General features: G+C 38.6%; 1 protein-coding gene across 1 annotated transcript in view; it reads left to right on the forward strand.

Annotated features, from left to right (window-relative positions):
- The window catches only part of Aoah (acyloxyacyl hydrolase), a 202798-nt gene that overhangs the window by 61323 nt on the left and 124103 nt on the right, over nt 1–17372 (forward strand). The window contains exon 4 of the mRNA XM_005319198.5: nt 1521–1620. Within this exon, the coding sequence (XP_005319255.2) occupies nt 1521–1620 (100 nt within the window). The remainder of the gene's footprint in view (nt 1–1520; nt 1621–17372) is intronic.

Below are 17372 nucleotides of genomic sequence, written 5' to 3' on the forward strand. Positions count from 1 at the left end.
CAAAGTCAAACTTTTTTTTAACAATTCCAGTTTTTCCTAAGAGAGCATCTGATTGGTTCTGCTTGGAACAGTTGTCTGATGAAGTTCAATCAATTGGCCAGGAATTATAAGGTACAGAGTTCCCCTTTGTCCTGTTTCAATGACCTGCACTCAACTGCCATCCAAAAATATTAGCTAGAAAATTCCAGAAATAATTTATAAGTTTTAAATAACTCTTATTATGAAATATTATTGGAACTGTTCTATTTTATTTGTCATTATTGTTGTTAATCTCTTACTGTGTCTAACTTATAAATTCAACTGTATGGTAGTTAAGAATGTATAGGCAAAAGTATGATATATACAGGGTTTGGTATAAACCTGTTACCTCTGCTGCATCAGGTATCCACCAAACGTTTCAGAACATATCCCCCAAAGATAAGGGGGACTAATATATCAAAATGGTTACCAGAAGCTCACCCCTATAGCTGAAGGGGAAAGTCAAGTGGCCTGGAAGAAACTCCATAAAGTGTTTTCTAGAACCCATCATTGTCCACATAATACAAAGATTTATCTCAAAAATAATACAAAAAATTTATCTTTGGTATTACCAACCAAAGTTGTTGGATTTGTTTGTTTTTCCTGCTTTGGCTTGGTTTGAATCAATAATATCATTGAAATTTTTTACTAAAAATCCATAGTTTTTCCTTCATTCAAAGCAGCACATCATACTCTTTTTTTTCTTTTTTCTTTCTTTTTTTTTTTTTTTTTTTTTTTGGTAAGCAGTTTTTGGAGTGCCAAAGAGAAAATGGATATGGAAAGTTCATCTAGATGTACACCAAAGAGCTCTATCTTTACAACATCCCAGGGAAAGAAATAATTCTATATTATATTTTCTTTGCTTAAAGGAAAATAGATGTTTTAAATTATACCTAAGACAATCATTTTTAGAGGCTGAGACAGGAGAATCATGTGAGTCCAAAGCCAGCCTCACCAACAGTGAGGCACTAAGCAACTCAGTGAGACCCTGTCTCTAAATAAAATACAAAATAGCGCTTGGGATGTGACTCAGTGGTTGAGTGCCCCTGAGTTCAATCCCTGGTACCAAAAAGAAAAAGAAAATAATTTTAGGTGCTGAAGAGTGTATCATAAATGTTTTGTTTGTTTGTTTGTTTGTTTTTTGCTTTAGCCTGCAAACTTCAAAATATTCTTCCCTCAAATTACACCCAGGACCTTTCTAATTGTATTTGTGGTTTCATCTAAACAGAACCTCAAAACTCATGAGAAAGCTGACTCAGGTGAGGGCGGTGTGTGCCCTTTCTGCCCCTAAGACCTTATTCTAGATGGAGCAGAGAGCAATAGCCAGAAATCCTTATGATCCAGAAGCTACCCACATGAGGCTCTGGAAGGCCAGGCTGCCCCAAGTAGTTGGTATTAGAATCCCTTCTGGAGACTCATCTTTCTCTGAAATAGCTTCGGTTTCCTAGTCTTTCCTTCCTGAGAGACGTTAATAGCCTTTGTTTTGTCCCATTTCCCTCTAGGCTTGAGGCGGGTATGAATGCTGATGTGGTGTGTCACACTCTGGAATTTTGTAAGCAGAACACTGGCCAACCGCAGTGCCATCTCTACCCCCTTCCCAAGGTAAGTGGGCTCCACCCTGAATGTTGTCTACAGTGACAGTAAAGCCCTTTGAAAATGTCATCAAGGATGCTCAACTTCACTTACTCTGAGGCGTGGGGACAGGAAAGTCAAGATGACATTTTCAATTACTCCATGTGAACTAATATTCACTAGTTTCAACCTAGACCGAGGCCTCCTCTCAGGCTACGAAGAATGTCTTTGCTCTCTAGCTATTGTGGACAGTAATATTGAGCTGGGCTGGCAGAAGGCAGGAGAGTTAATCAATCAAGGAAAACAAGTTTAAATCCATCTCTCTACTACTTAAAAACCAAGCAAGTCACTCTTAAAGAGTGACCAGCTCGTCCCAGGTTGTCCAGGACTTTCCTAGGATCAGCAATGAAAGTCCCACATATTGGGAAAACCTACACAGTTGGTCACCCTAGTCAGAGCTTTGTTGTCCTTACTCATAAAATGTGTAAAAGAAAATACCTCCCTCCTAGATTTATCGTGGGAAGTAAGTGAGCTAGAACATAAAATGCTTAGCACACTGCCTGCTATATAAAAAGGTGTTAATAAAAATGATAGCTAATGGGATTATTATAAATATCATTATTATTCAGAGACAGCTGTTCAGAACACCCTGCGTGCATTATATCATTTCGAGCAACTTTTAATTGGATTGCAGTCAAAGACAAGGCTGTGGATGTTGACACAATTCCCTCCCCACACTCCAGATGAAAGTATAATATGAAATCCTATTAGGCCTCATAATATGATTTTCACAAATTTCCTATAAGAAAAATTTCTTGATTTCTTTTCCCAGCATCGTGATTCCTCTGTTTCTATTTTAATTATAATTTTTTTATTCACATTGAAATTAGAAGTCAATTCTAATTCTTTGCAGGCTAACCAATGCACATGATTTTGCTGACTGACAGCGTTAAATATCATAAGCCTCTCTCCCTGAGTAAGAAAAAGGATTCAAATGCCTGGAGTATGTGTATATTTCATGCTTCATCCATTATTGACTACCAATTAAATTTCCCCTAATTCCACCTGAGAAGCTGTAGACTCTACTAGTTTCTAACAGAGTTAGTTAATTTTAAATTTTTATTTATTTATTTTATTTTTTACAAGGTGGCCTGTATAGTTCTTTTTAATTCTAACCCATTATATATGACAGCAGAATGCATTTCAACTCATATTACACATATAGTGCACAACTTTTATGTCTCTAGTTGTATACAAAGAAGAGCTATACCATTTGTGTTTTCATATATATACTTGGGGTAATGATGTTCATCTCATTTCACCGTCTTTCCCACCCCCATGCCCCCTCCCTTTCCCTCCCTCCCCTTTGCCCTCTCTAATCATTCATTCCTCCCATGCTCCCCAGACATCCCCATTATGCATCAGCCTCCACATATCAGAGAAAACATTCAGCATTTGGTTTTTTTGTGCTTGGCTTACCTCACTTAGCATAATATTCTCCAACTCCATTCATTTGCCTGAAAATATCATGATTTTATTCTTTTAATCCCAAGTCATTCCATTGTGTATATATACCACAGTTTCTTTATCCATTCATCTACTGAAGGGCATCTAGGTCGGTTCCACAATTTTGCTATTGTGAATTGAGTTGCTATAAAATCGATGTAGCTGCATCCTTGTTGTATGCTGCTTTTAAGTCTTTAATTTTAAAAAACCACATTATGTGTCCAATGGCATGCGAGTATTGTATTCTAATAATCACCATTTGATATCACAAGGAGGAAGTGTTTCCTTGTGTAGGAAAGTCAGTGATCTGGACTTCTGTGATTTTCATAAATAATGCCATGTTATATATACACATTATATCCCAGCCATATACATACAAAATGCTCAACTTTAAAACTCTCACAGTTAAAATAGCATTCTTTACATTTATTTTCTCTGGAGTTTATATCCCACATTTCAAACCTGGACTTCCCAGTACAATCCCCAACTCAGGAACATCTCAGCCATCCTCTTTGGGAGGGAGCTGAAGGATTTCACCTAGAAACACTCATTTTTCTGCCCCAGCTGGGTGCCAGTGCTGCTGGTGGGCCTTCGCCTGCCTCCTCGGCAACTCCCCTTACTTCCTTTGGGGATTGCTCTGGACTTTCCTCCTCTTCTTAAATCCCCCTGAGTAGCCTCCATTTCTTCAGATGATCCAGAAAAGAGGAACAGTCAGAGTGAACCTGAACAAGCTTCACTCTCCTCCGCCTCTGTTTCCTTTAATAGCAGCAGTAACTGGCATGTCCTGAGCACTCTGGGCACCTGATGCTGGGCAGAGGTTCATGCTTCATCTTCTTTAGCCCCCCATTCAACCTTAGGGTATTCAAATCAGTGTAACTCCATTTACAGTTGAGAGAGTTTAGGAGTTTATGCAACTTGATTAAAGTTACTCCCCTAGGAAAGAACAGAACTGGCATTCTGTCGCTCTGCTCAGAGAGTTTGGCTGGGGTCTTATCACTGAGTCAGTGTTTCGGAAACTCCTCTGGGGCATTCCTTCTAGACAGTCAAACTGAAATCCCCCCCTATCAGAAATGACCAATGTTAAAATGTTCATTATTCTCCTTTTAATTTGTAAATAGATTACATTTCATTCAAGGTTGTTTTGAGCATGTTTAGTTTTGTGCCCTGCTTTTCCTCCTTAACCTTAAATTTTGAACACATGTTTTTAAATGGTACATAGTAAACCTTTTTTTCCATAGATCACTTCTACAAAACACATATGAATTACCTACCCACTAAATTGCAGGTAAACATACAGGTACAGATATAAATCATCTCTAGCCCACCACAAGTCTTCCCAGTCAATGCCCCAAAGTGGCTACTCTTCTGAAATCTCTCCATAGATTAGCTCATTGATATAAAATTCTATTCCCAAACTTCATTAAATAGAATTACACAGTATAAATGGTTCCCAACTTAAGGTGGTTTGACTTAGGATTTTTCAACTTTACAATGGTGCAAAATCTATACATATTCAGCAGAAGTCACATTTTGAATTTTCCATAACTCTTGGTATGAGGTTGCAACCTTCTCTGAGATTCTGAGTGGCAACAGGGAGCCATAGTTCCCAGAGGGGATACATACTACAGGAATTTCCTCTGTAATAGGAAATTTCCTATTAATTTCCTCTGCATTGCCAGTGTTTGGGGATATTGTGTTTTCACATCCCATCATGTCTACAAACACCCATCTGTGTGTACATGAGATGCTCAACACTTCATAATAAAGTAGGCTTTGTGTTTGATGATTTTTGCCCAGCTGTATGCTAATGTAAATGTTCTGAGCCTGTCCAGGTAGGCTGGGCTAAGCTATGATGTTTGATAGGTTAGGTGCAGTAAATGCATTTACAAGCTCATCTCAACTGTCACCTTCTCCATAAAATAATTCTTAACTCTCCCAATAAAATGTTAAATCTCCTGTCAACTATTTTCATAAAATGACTTTTTCAGTATTTACAGTGTGCAAATACTCTTCTAAATGCTTTCTATTTATTAATCCATTTAATATCATGAGGTAGATATTGTCCATATTTTATAGATAAGGAAAATGAGGTACAGAAATGCAAAGGTCTTAGAATTACATAGATTGCCTTAATGGGATGCAAGCATCGGGAAGAGAGAGAGGGAGATGAAGGGTGGGAAGAGGGGAAAAAATCAGCAAGCCAGCATTACAATGTCCACTGAGATGATTTTGTGTTACCTACCCTGGAGGAATTATTTTTACCAGTCTTCCCCTCGTTTGCTCACAGAACATTGACTGATGCTGGTTTGTGCACCTGCATGTGTACATGTGTGTACTAAAGCATGATTCTCACAGCACAGTTCACAAATTGAAATTGAATGCAGCTTCTTCATGTGTACCCTGTGACTCCTTAAGCCTGTCTTCTTGGGATCCTAGTGTCACAGGGTAAAAGCCCAAGTTGGTTCAGGAGCCTCCTGGAGCCTTCTGGGTTCTATTCAGGAATCTCCTAGATCTCCTAACCCTGAGATTCCCCAGGCAGACCTTGAAACTGTGAATACATTCCCTTCCTAACTGTGGATGTGCTGGAGAGAATGCTGTGTTTATGAGCATCTCACAGGCACCCTCAAGACTGACTTCACACCACTCTGATCCATATTAAAGGAGAATCATGTTTAGAATGTATGCTCTGCATGGAGATAGATTCTTCTCATTTCTCCAGGGCCTCCAACCCACTTAAACTTCTGGGAGGGAGAACAGCTGACTTTAGAAAGCCACCAGACCATAAAGCAGCTTTTCACACAGTGAATCCAGTTTCTGTAGAACCCAACTCTCTGGTGCTGAGTGTATGGGAGCATATGTATACACAAGGACTTTGTATTTCCCTGGAATCCAAACTCCCTAGAAGCTGACATAAATGAACTTGGGAATGAGTGAGTTTTTACCCTTATTATGAGAAAATGACATGTGACAAATTCTTTTTCAACTGGGAAATAAACAAGCTGACCTCAGGAATTTATTTTTAATTTTTAAACATCAGGCGTCAAAGCATCTCTTTTAATATAAGGTCTCAGGTAGCAAAACTTAAGGGGAAAAAATCACAGAGGACAGGAAATTGAACATTTCTAAGATTCATTAATCACTAAATTTCATTCAGTTCGAGGGACCGTCCCTTTGTGTTCATAACTGTGTGCCTACTACCCTGTGAGCTCATAATGTGCTTTCAGATATTATCATCGAGTCTTCCCCAAACTCTGATTTTTCTTAATAAACTTTTGAAAAAGTTTGCAGTAATTTTGCATCTACGTAAAAGTCACAAGGATACAGCAGAGAACACCCTTCACATAAGTTCAGTTTTGCTCATGTTATCGTCTTCGCATTGCCTATTAAAAACCAACACTACTATTTTGTATCTATTACTAGCAACTAAACTCCAGACTTGATTAAGACATCACCAGTTTTTCCATCAATGTCCTCTTGCTGTTCCAGGATCTACACACAGCATTTAGTTGTCTTGTCTCCATAGTGGTCTCTGGTTCTCCATCTTTACTTACTTTTCATGACTTTGACAATTTTGAGGAATACTGAATTAAGTACATTTGTGAATTGTTTCTCAAGTTGGGACTTGTTTGATGTTTGTATTTTGATTAGATAATGGAGTTTGGGGAAGAACACCCCAGATAGGCAGTGTCCTTCTTATCACTACCTATTAGGGGTACACAATGCCACATGACATCACTGGTGAGATCAAACTTCATCCTGTGGTTAAGGTGCTGCTTGCAGGTTGCCCACTGTAAAGTTACTATTTTCCTCATTTCCTGTATTCTGCTTCCTAAAAGTGAGTCTCTAAATTCAGCCCACGCCTAGGGAGGCCAGGGAGAACCATTCCACCACCTCCTGAATATTATTTGCAATTCTATAAAGAAGTCTCTTCGCCTCCTTTAGTTACTTAGTGAATCATTTATTTATGTTAGTATGGGCTCAGGCATATGTATTTTATGCTTTGAGTTATAATCTAAATCTATGTTATTTACTTTGTTGCCCAAGTTTTTCCAGTTTTTCCTCCATTGGGAGCTTTTCAGGTGGATTCTTGTGTCCCTCTGACGTGCCTGCATCTTTTTTTAAGGACTTCCTTCCTTTCTGGTATGAGCAGATGATCCAAGCTCATTTTGTTGTGTCATATATTTTGTTCCCCCAACTCTAGCATAAACCATTTCTCCAAAGAACTTGGTTCCTTTCATGGTTCATTTCATGGAGAATGGTTTTTAGAAACCAAGATGTAGGTTGGAGTGCTCATTGCTGCTGGGGTGTCATTGCTCCTGGTCCTTCTTAGTGGACAACTAAGTAAAGTATGTATGTACACAACTCACATGTTCACATGTATCTGTAGTTGTCTCTGTGTCTATTCTTCTCATTGTGTGTGTCTCTGTGTGTGTCTGTGTGTGTGTGTGTGTGTGTGTGTGTGTGTGTACATGAGTTCATACTGATGTCTCCAATTTCAATCCAGTCCCACAGGGTCAAACCCTGTTTTTATAGGTATTCATCATCAAACATAGCTTACAGTTGAGGATTAGGGTCCTGATACAAACCTCGTAACTGGTGTGCTCTATAAACTAGGCTCAGCACAAGTGGTGATGACGTGAAGAGATCTGGAGCTCAAGGCCCAGGGTTGAGTTCTGTTCAGGTTGAGTTTTCTTCACGTCATCACCACTTGTGCTGAGCCTAGTTTATAGAGCACATTTGGAATAGCCACTTCTCAGAGCCAGTGGGAAGTAAAGGCAGCTTTGGTTTTAGAGATTTGACGAAAAAGCCTGAAAAGCTTAATGTCCAAGAGTCTTGCACAAGTGTTCCAACTTTCTCAGGACCAATTAAACCAGGTATTCTTTCATTCACTTAGTTATGCCTCAAGGAACCTTTTTTTTCCCCTTGAGTGTCTACCAAGGGCCAACCCACAGCCAGGTTGTCCACATAAATTATCCCATTACAGGTCTGCAGAACAGATATGACAGCCCTGTTGTATAAACAGGCCTACCAATAAATACCTAGAGAATGGAAAGGCTTCCCTTGAGTCCTATAGTTTCTACAAAAATAATTATTTTCCTTTTTCCAGCCAGCAAATATTTATGTAGAATGAATTATGTAGAACAGTATTCTATCAACGGTGGTGAGCAAAATCAATGCAAATAGTGATTCTACTGGAAAGGCAGGCTTAGAAACAAAGGATGACAAAGAAACAAGTGTGCTGAAGGAGGCTCCAGGAGAAACAGGAACCCCAGCAGAAGAAGGCTGAGCTCTCTCAGGGAGAACAGCAGTGGCGGTGACTAAGCCTTCCCAAGTGTCTTCAAGAGAGAATAAGAGCTGGCCCAGCACGTTAGTCCCGCCTCCTCAGCACTGTGCCTGGGCCCTTTGCCTAGAACCCCTCCGGCTGTTGGTTGGGCCAACACCTTCCCCTCCTCCAGGTCTCTGCTGAAGTGGGTCCATTTTGCCCAGGCCTTCTCTGACTGACTTGTCTGCAGAAGGCCTCCTTCCCATCTCCTCACAGCTCTTTGTTTCTTTCATAACCTTTGAGCTCAGAGACCTCATATTTCTTACTCTGTCATTTCCTGGGGCTGGTACATAGTAGGTGCCTCGAAGGATTTGTTGACTGAGAGATCCGATGTGAAGGGCACTGCTGAACATGTTTGCTTCAACTCTTCCCTTGAGAGATGCATGTTTAGCTTATTTTATAGTGTGAAGCCGTTTTCTGCCTAAGTCTAAAAGCTATTGTCAACAAGCTTACAAGTATTGTCCCTTCTCCTGTGACTGGCCTTCTCTTTGTCATCTGGTAACCTCCCAGACACCCCCAAAAATCATATCTCTACTTACTCCCTCATGTCATTCTTTTCTCCAACCATTCCTCGATTTCTACACATTTCCTGGTGGATTCATGAACTTGAATTCTTTTACTAGATTTCTAGTCTCTCCTTTAAGGTCATTAGTGACCCCCTAAATGTCAAAGGCACGTCTGTGAGATTGTAAAGCTGGGATTATACCTTCTCAGCTGTCTATTCCCACTACTTGGTCTAGGGGATGGGACTCTAAAGATGCCCTATAAGTGTGTATTTAATAAATGTGCTTACATTGGAACCCAATGTTACCCATAAAATAAGGACAATAATGTCTTCATAATACTCCTTATCTTTTCATTTTTTTTCCCAAAATTTGTTTGTATCTTGTTATGGCTTGAATATGAGCTGTTCCCCTTAAAAGCTCATGTGTGAGCAATGCAGAAATGTTCAAAGGTAAAATGATTATGAGAGCTGTCAATCATCAGTAGATTAATTCATCTGATGGGCTATGGGTGGTAACTGTACGAAAGCAGGGCATGATGTGAAGGAGTAGGTCACTGGGGGTAAAGGGAATTAGATCTTGTCCCTGGCTCTGCACTACCACTCATATTGTCTCTCTCTCTCTCTCTCTCTCTCTCTCTCTCTCTCTCTCTCTCTCTCTCTCTCTCTCTCTCTCTCTCTCTCTCTCTCTCTCTCTCTCTCTCTCTCTCTCTCTCTCTCTCTCCTTCCTAGATACCACTGAACAGCCTTCCTCCACAGCATGATGTTCTGCCTCACTCAGGCCCAGAACAAAGGGGTCAGCTGACCAAGGACTGAACCTCTGAAACTCTAAGCCTAAAATCAACCTTTCCTCCTCTAAGCGGTTCTTGTCAAGTATTCTGTTCACAGCAATAAAAAGCTGCATGACACCTGTCTATACTCCTAGCACATCCTCTTCTTCATCTTTTTCAAAGACTCAAACTGGGCCTGAAAATGTTTTGGTCTATCTATCTAGACGTAGACCTTCTCTGCTTATCTTTCCGAAAAAATCATCTTATCGTCAGCATCCATTCTGTCCTTTTCAATCCTCCTTTCTGATCAAGGACGTAGCCATTCCCCAGAAATATATCTGCTAGTTACGTCCCCTGTTGAAACAGCTCCGGGTGCAGTAGGAGCCCTGCACTTGAATGGGAACTTTCTGGAGGCATATTCTCAGAGTCCTCCTAGTTCCTGGGATCCAGTAGGTATTCAATAAATGATCATTAAAGAAATGAATCAATGGATGAAAAGTAATATGGAATTGGCAAGAGGATTGGGGTTTAGGATTGAAGTCTAATAGGCTTTTCTATTTAAAACCAATGTTCTCTAGTAACCAGCTATTGTTCTTCTTAATAAAAATATTCTCATGTCCCAGGTTTCATCACACCCCACCCCACCCCACACATCTCTCTCTCTCTCTCTCTCTCTCTCTCTCTCTCTCTCTCTCTCTCTCTCTCTGTGTATGTGTGTCTGTGTGTGTGGCAGGGTATGAGTGCTGGAATAAATTTCTTTAACCCATATCTCTTTTCTAGGATTCAAATCTCTGAAATCTGCTTTTGTCCTCTCAGCCCTGTAATTATGACTTGCCTTTGTTGTGACAGGCACACACACAAAAAAATCAAAATGAATAAGTGGCCTCCGCTTAGCAGAATGTCTACATCAAAGAAAGGAAATTACTTCCTCTGTCATCATCATCTATTACTTTGGAGCCTCCATGATTTCTGTTATGCACAATTTTAGCAAAATAGTAGCCCAGAACCCAAATTGGACAGAAAAATTGTTTTTCTGCCCCCATCTGATTGTCTGGTCAACCTCCCCAGCTTGTGTGTGCCCCACCCCTGTCGTCCACCTTAACTAGGGTGAGTGTGTGAGTAATGTTTCCTCAGACCTCTAGGCTTTGAAGAATACAAATTATTAAATAAGAAAGAAGCCATTTGTGTGGTCACCAGAGCTTTGAGCTAAGAAAATTTCCTTCTTGAATGATGGGCTGATTTCAAGTACGATTTTATAAGCCATTGGAAAAGCAAACGTTGTTTCCAAAGAGACCATATATCTGAGAAAGAATAACATACAGCCTTGGAACATTATTTGAAACATTAATATTCTAGAAGAGTTAATAAAGTTTTCCAAATTGCCCCAGTTAATTAAACCCATGGCTGTGCCTGAAAGATGACCAGAAATGGTACTAATCAAAAGGGTCTTGAATGAAACTGACAGGCATTTTAGACAAAAACAGTCATTCTTTTATTCTTGTAATATACATTTACTAAGCTGTTATGGTTTGATAGAGACACATTAGGGTCTGGAACGTAAAAGGCAGTGACAACCATCATGAAATGGAACTAAGTACTTGGCGTACATATATCATCTAAAATCCTCCCCCGCAATTGTAAGGTTATTCCATTATCCTAATTTTACAGATGAGGAAAAAAAATTCAAGCAATCTGTTGGTTGTGGAGCTGTTTAATTGACAATGTTTTTGTTAAAGTTCCTCTTTAAGCATCTGAGGAAATCATGAACAATTAAACAAATGACAGAGGAATGTAGCCATTTAGATGTAGAAAATCAGCTTAAAATGAGACAGAATATGGTGTCAAGAAATAAATCCTAATGTGTTTGAGATTATTGTTTTGTATTAAAATAGCATTTCCAATCAGTGATTAAACACTGGATTATTCAAATACAAAGGACTAAAGGCTAAACATTTGGGGGAAATTTCTAAGCTAGATGTTTATTCTTTATGTCAAAATTAGTTAAAGATCGAATCAGAAAGAACACAATCATAGACAAAGAAAAACCTGAGCAATTTTATAATTTGTGATCCAAATATCTCAAAGGTAAATATTAATACATCTGACTGGTAAAAACCTGCTCTGCCCGCAAAGCCAAAAGTCAAATGACAAACTAGGAAAAAGTTCTTGTAAGATGCCACATGAGGAATTATTTTCTCTATGATTTAAAGAGTTCTCAATGTTGGAAATGGGAAAAAATGAGCAAATACCACAAACTCAATTGGTTTATAATAAAGGAAGATTAAAAGACCAAAAATTTAGGGGTAAATGCTCACCTTTTCTTGCAATTAAAAAAGTGAAAATGAAAACTAGATTTCTTCTACCTCTTATGTATTTGGCCTCCACAAGACTCTTTGATGGTCTTCAGACAATAAATTATCACAGAAACAGAGAAGCTTTAAATACCAGAGACCACTGTATTAAGTTAGTCCCTGAATATTTGAACATTTAAAATGCTAGCAGAACTGAAGACAGCATTAAAACACTTTGGACTTAGGTCTACTCTTTGTTCTTTTTCCCAAGCATTTGAAATGATCTTGTAGAGAACCTAATCTGTACTTGTTTTTTGTTAAAATTCATATTTGTAATTTTGGAGTATCTACTTAGACTTTAAAAATTTTTTTTGTTTTAATTAGTTACACATGATCTTGACATATCATACATTTAAATCAGATGAAATATCATTTCTCATTTTTCTGAGTGTACAGGTTGCAGAATCATTTTGGTCATGCAGTCACATATATATCCACTGTAATAATAATGTCTGTTTCATTCTACTATCTTTCCTATCCCCCCATCCCCTCCCCTCCTCTCCCCTCCCATCACTTCTCTCTACCTAATCTAAGGTAACACTATTCTTTTTTTTTTCTCACATCCTCATACATGTATTTTGTATAACGATGAGGGTTTCCTTCCGCCTTCCATACAATTCCCCTTCTCCCTCCCTTTCCCTCCCACCTCTCTTCCCTATCTAGAGGTAATCTTCTTCCCATGCTCTTCCTCCCTACTCAATTTTGAGTCACCCCCCTTATATCAGAGAAGACATTTGGCATTTGTTTTTGGGGGATTGGCTAACTTCACTTAGCATAATCTGCTCTAATGCCATCCATTTCCCTGCAGATGCCAGGATCTTGTTATTTTTTTAGTGCTGAGTATTATTCCATTGTGTATATATGCCACATTTTTTTTATCCATTCACCCATTGAAGGGCATCTAGGTTGGCTCCACAGTCTAGCTATTGTGAATTGTGCTGCTATAAACATTGATGTCCCTTAGTATACTGTTTTTAGGTCCTTTGGATATAGACCGAGAAGAGGGATAGCTGGGTCAAATGGTGGTTCCATTCCCAGCTTTCCAAGGAATCTCCATACTTCTTTCCAAATTGACTGCACCAATTTGCAGTCCCACCAGCAATGTATGAGTGTACTTTTTCCCCACATCCTCGCCAGGACTTGTTGTTTGACTTCATAATGGCTGCCATTCTTACTGAAGTGAGATGATATCGTAGCGTAGTTTTAATTTGTATTTCTCTGATTGCTAGAGATGATGAGCCTTTTTTTTGTGTATTTGTTGATTGATTGTATATCCTTTCCTGAGAAGTGTCTGTTCAGGTCCTTGGCCCATTTGTTGATTGGGTTATTTGGTTTTTTGGTGCTTAGCTTTTTGAGTTCTTTTTTTTAAATATTTCATTTTTTTTGTCTTTTTTTAAATTATTTTTTATTTTTTTTATTATTAGTTGTTCAAAACATTACATAGCTCTTGACATATAATATTTCATACATTTGATTCAAGTGGATTATGAACTCCCATTTTTACCCCATATACAGATTGCAGAATCACATCAGTTACACATTCACGTTTTTACATACTGCCATACTAGTGTCTGTTGTATTCTGCTGCCTTTCCTATCCTCTACTATCCCCCCTCCCCTCCCCTCCCCTCCCATCTTCTCTCTCTACCCCATCTACTGTAATTCATTTCTGTCCCTTGTTTTTTTTCCCCTTTCCCTTCACATCCTCTTATATGTAATTTTGTACAATGAGGGTCTTCTTCCATTTCCATGCAATTTCCCTTCTTTCTCCCTTTCCCTCCCGGCTCTCGTCCCTGTTTAATGTTAATCTTCTTCTCATGCTCTTCCTCCCTGCTCTGTTCTTAGTTGTTCTTATATCAAAGAAGACATTTGGCATTTGTTTTTTAGGGATTGGCTAGCTTCACTTAGCATAATGTGCTCTAATGCCATCCATTTCCCTGAAAATGCCATGATTTTATCATTTTTTAGTGCTGAGTAATAACTCCATTGTGTATAAATGCCACATTTTTTTTATTCATTCATCTATTGAAGGGCATCTAGATTGGTTCCACAATCTAGCTATTGTGAATTGTGCTGCTATGAACATTGATGTAGCAGTATCCCTATAGTACACTCTTTTAAGGTCTTTAAGGAATAGTCCAAGAAGGGGAATAGCTGGATCAAATGGTGGTTCCATTCCCAGCTTTCCAAGGAATCTCCATACTGCTTTCCAAATTGGCCGCACCAATTTGCAGTCTCACCAGCAATGTACAAGCATACACTTTTCCCCACATGCTCGCCAGCACTTGTTGTTGTTTGACTTCATAATGGCTGCCAATCTTACTGGAGTGAGATGGAATCTTAGGGTGGTTTCGATTTGCATTTCTCTGACTGCTAGAGATGGTGAGCATTTTTTCATGTACTTGTTAATTGTTTGTATGTCTTCCTCTGAGAAGTGTCTGTTCAAGATGTCGATATTACCAAAACTTCTCTATAGGTTTAATGCAATGCCAATCAAAATCCCAATGGCATTTCTTGTAGAAATAGATAAAGCAATCATGAAATTCATATGGAAAAATAAAAGACCCAGAATAGCAAAAGCAATTCTAAGCAGGAAGAGTGAATCAGGCGATATAGCGATACCAGACTTCAAACTGTACTACAGAGCAATAGTAACAAAAACAGCATAGTACTGGTACCAAAACAGGCGGGTGGACCAATGCTACAGAATAGAGGACACAGAGACCAATCCACAAAATTACAACTATCTTATAAAGCAGCTAAAAGCATGCAATGGAGGAAGGATAGCATCCTCCACAAATGGTGCTGGGAAAACTGGAAATCCATATGCAACAAAATGAATATGAATCCCTTTCTCTCACCATGCACAAAAGTTAACTCAAAATGGATCAAGGAGCTAGATATCAGAACAGAGACTCTGCGTCTGATAGAAGAAAAAGTTGACTCCAATGTACATACTGTGGGGTCGGGCTCCAAATTCGTTAATAGGACACCCATAGCACAAGAGTTAAAAACAAGAATCAACAAATGGGACTCACTCAAACTAAAAAGTTTTTTCTCAGCAAGAGAAACAATAAGAGAGGTAAACAGGGAGCCTACATCCTGGGAACAAATTTTTGCTCCTCACACTTCAGATAGAGCCCTAATATCCAGAGTATACAAAGAACTCAAAAAAATTAAACAATAAGAAAACAAATAACCCAATCAATAAATGGGCCAAGGACTTGAGTTCTTTATATACCCTAGAGATTAGAGCTCTATCTGACGTGTGAGGGGTAAAAACTTATTCCCAGGATGTAGGCTCCATACTTAGACTTTCTTATCTACTAAGACTCTTGGTATATACTTAGATTGGCAAAATACTTATTTGGGGCTCATTAAACTCATGGAGATGGCAAGACTCTTCAAAGGACAGCAATAATAATGCAAATCTTAAGTTACCCTTAACTTCTATTAGTAGAAGAAAACAATTTGTTCCAAGGAAGATGTATATATGATGTTCAAGATACAAAAATGTTTTTTGCCTGCTTTTGAGAAGTTCAGGAAATGACATCTCTCTCTTGAGAATGTACTTAATATTTCCCTTAGTTCAAGAAAAGCTAATGACCTTAATGAATTTGAACAGTTCTAGAAGATCCTTTGAACTTTAATGTTTTAATCACTGGTCTCCCGACATTCACTCTTGACCCTCCTCTTCACCTAATTAATAATCTACCTCAGAGCTGAGCTTAGAAGTCATCTCCTCCATGTTTCCCTGATGCCCCAATTTATACCAGACTCTCCAGTATTCTCTGTTCTTGTCACTCCTCCATTCTAGCACTTGTTATAATTGCATGTAAAAAATCACAAAATTAGTATTTAATGTCTGGGCCTTTCATTAGGATGTAAATTCCATGAGAGCACAGATAGTCTGGCTGTTTTATTCCTCAAACTCAGTGCTGTTCTCTGCACTTCTCCAAAGTCCAGCACAGTTCACTGCATATATTAATAGCGCAATAATTATTTGATGAAGGAATACATGGTAGAGAGAAATAAAAACAGTGCCCTCACCTGCCCACACACAAAGAAGTCCATATCCTAATACTCAAGCCTGTATGTTACTTTATGTGGCAAAAGGAAATTTCGGGGTGTGATTTAATTTAATATCTTTAGATGGAGACATTATCTTGGGCTAACTATGTGAGTTGCATGTAATCACAAGGGTCTTTATAAGAGGCGTATATTACGATAAGAGTGAGAGAAGAAAATGTGACAATAGAGGCAGAGGTCCAAGGGACCAGGCCATCAGCCAGGAAATATGCACAATCGCTAAAATCTAGAAGAGATGAAGGAAAGATTCTTCCTTGGAACCTTAACAGAAGGACCCCATCCAGCCAACACCTTAGTTTTAGCCCTAGATTTCTAACCTCCACAACTGCAAAAGTATAAATGTTTATTGTCTTAAGCCACAAAGATGGTAGTCATTTGTTATAGCAATTAATACAAATTAACTAATACAAATAAATTTCTTTACTATAACATTGGGCAAGATTTATCTAACAACCTGAAAGCAAAGAGAAAAATGGTAAAAAAATTAAAATACCATGTTACAAAACAATTGACCTTACAACAACCTCATAACTGAAACATACCCACTATCTGACTAACTCAATTATTTGCCAGAAATCATCTGTTTAAAGAACAGAACAACATTTTATTTGTAGGACGGCACCACGAAGTCCAGTACTGGAGAGATTATTTGTGAGGCCAGATTTTAAGGAAGAGGGAGTCAAGTGGAATAAAGGAAGCAGTTATGAGGCTTTGAAAGTTCTCTTAAGAGCCCAGTGTCTTGGCTTCTTATCTATAAAGTGGGGTCTAGAATTGTTACTCCTTTGTTTGATATTTTGACTGTAATATTTGCTCATATCCTATTTGTGATATTGTACTACAGTTGTATAAGATGTTACTATTGAGGTAAACAAGATAAAGGACACATGGGGAATTCTCTATGCCATTTCTTATAACTGTATATGAATTTATACTTATTTTGACAATCAAAAATAAAATGTTTAAAGAAATATATTGTGAATACCAAATAAAAAATATTTTTCTGGCAAAATATGAATAAAAAATCGTTACTCCATACTTTGTAGAGTTAGGATAAAGTTTAGAAAAATTGGTTGCCATATTGGTCACTTGATGTATAAAATTTCCATGGCAAAATGATATGGTGGTGGTGGTAAAATCAGTGAATATTAATGGCAGAAAAAGGAGCATGGGCAGGCCCAGTGGCACATGCCTATAATCCCAGCCACTCTGGACACTGAGGCAGGAAATGGGAAGTTCAAGCCA

The sequence above is a fragment of the Ictidomys tridecemlineatus genome, chromosome 2 (assembly GCF_052094955.1).
Source record: "Ictidomys tridecemlineatus isolate mIctTri1 chromosome 2, mIctTri1.hap1, whole genome shotgun sequence".
Classification (NCBI taxonomy): domain Eukaryota; kingdom Metazoa; phylum Chordata; class Mammalia; order Rodentia; family Sciuridae; genus Ictidomys; species Ictidomys tridecemlineatus.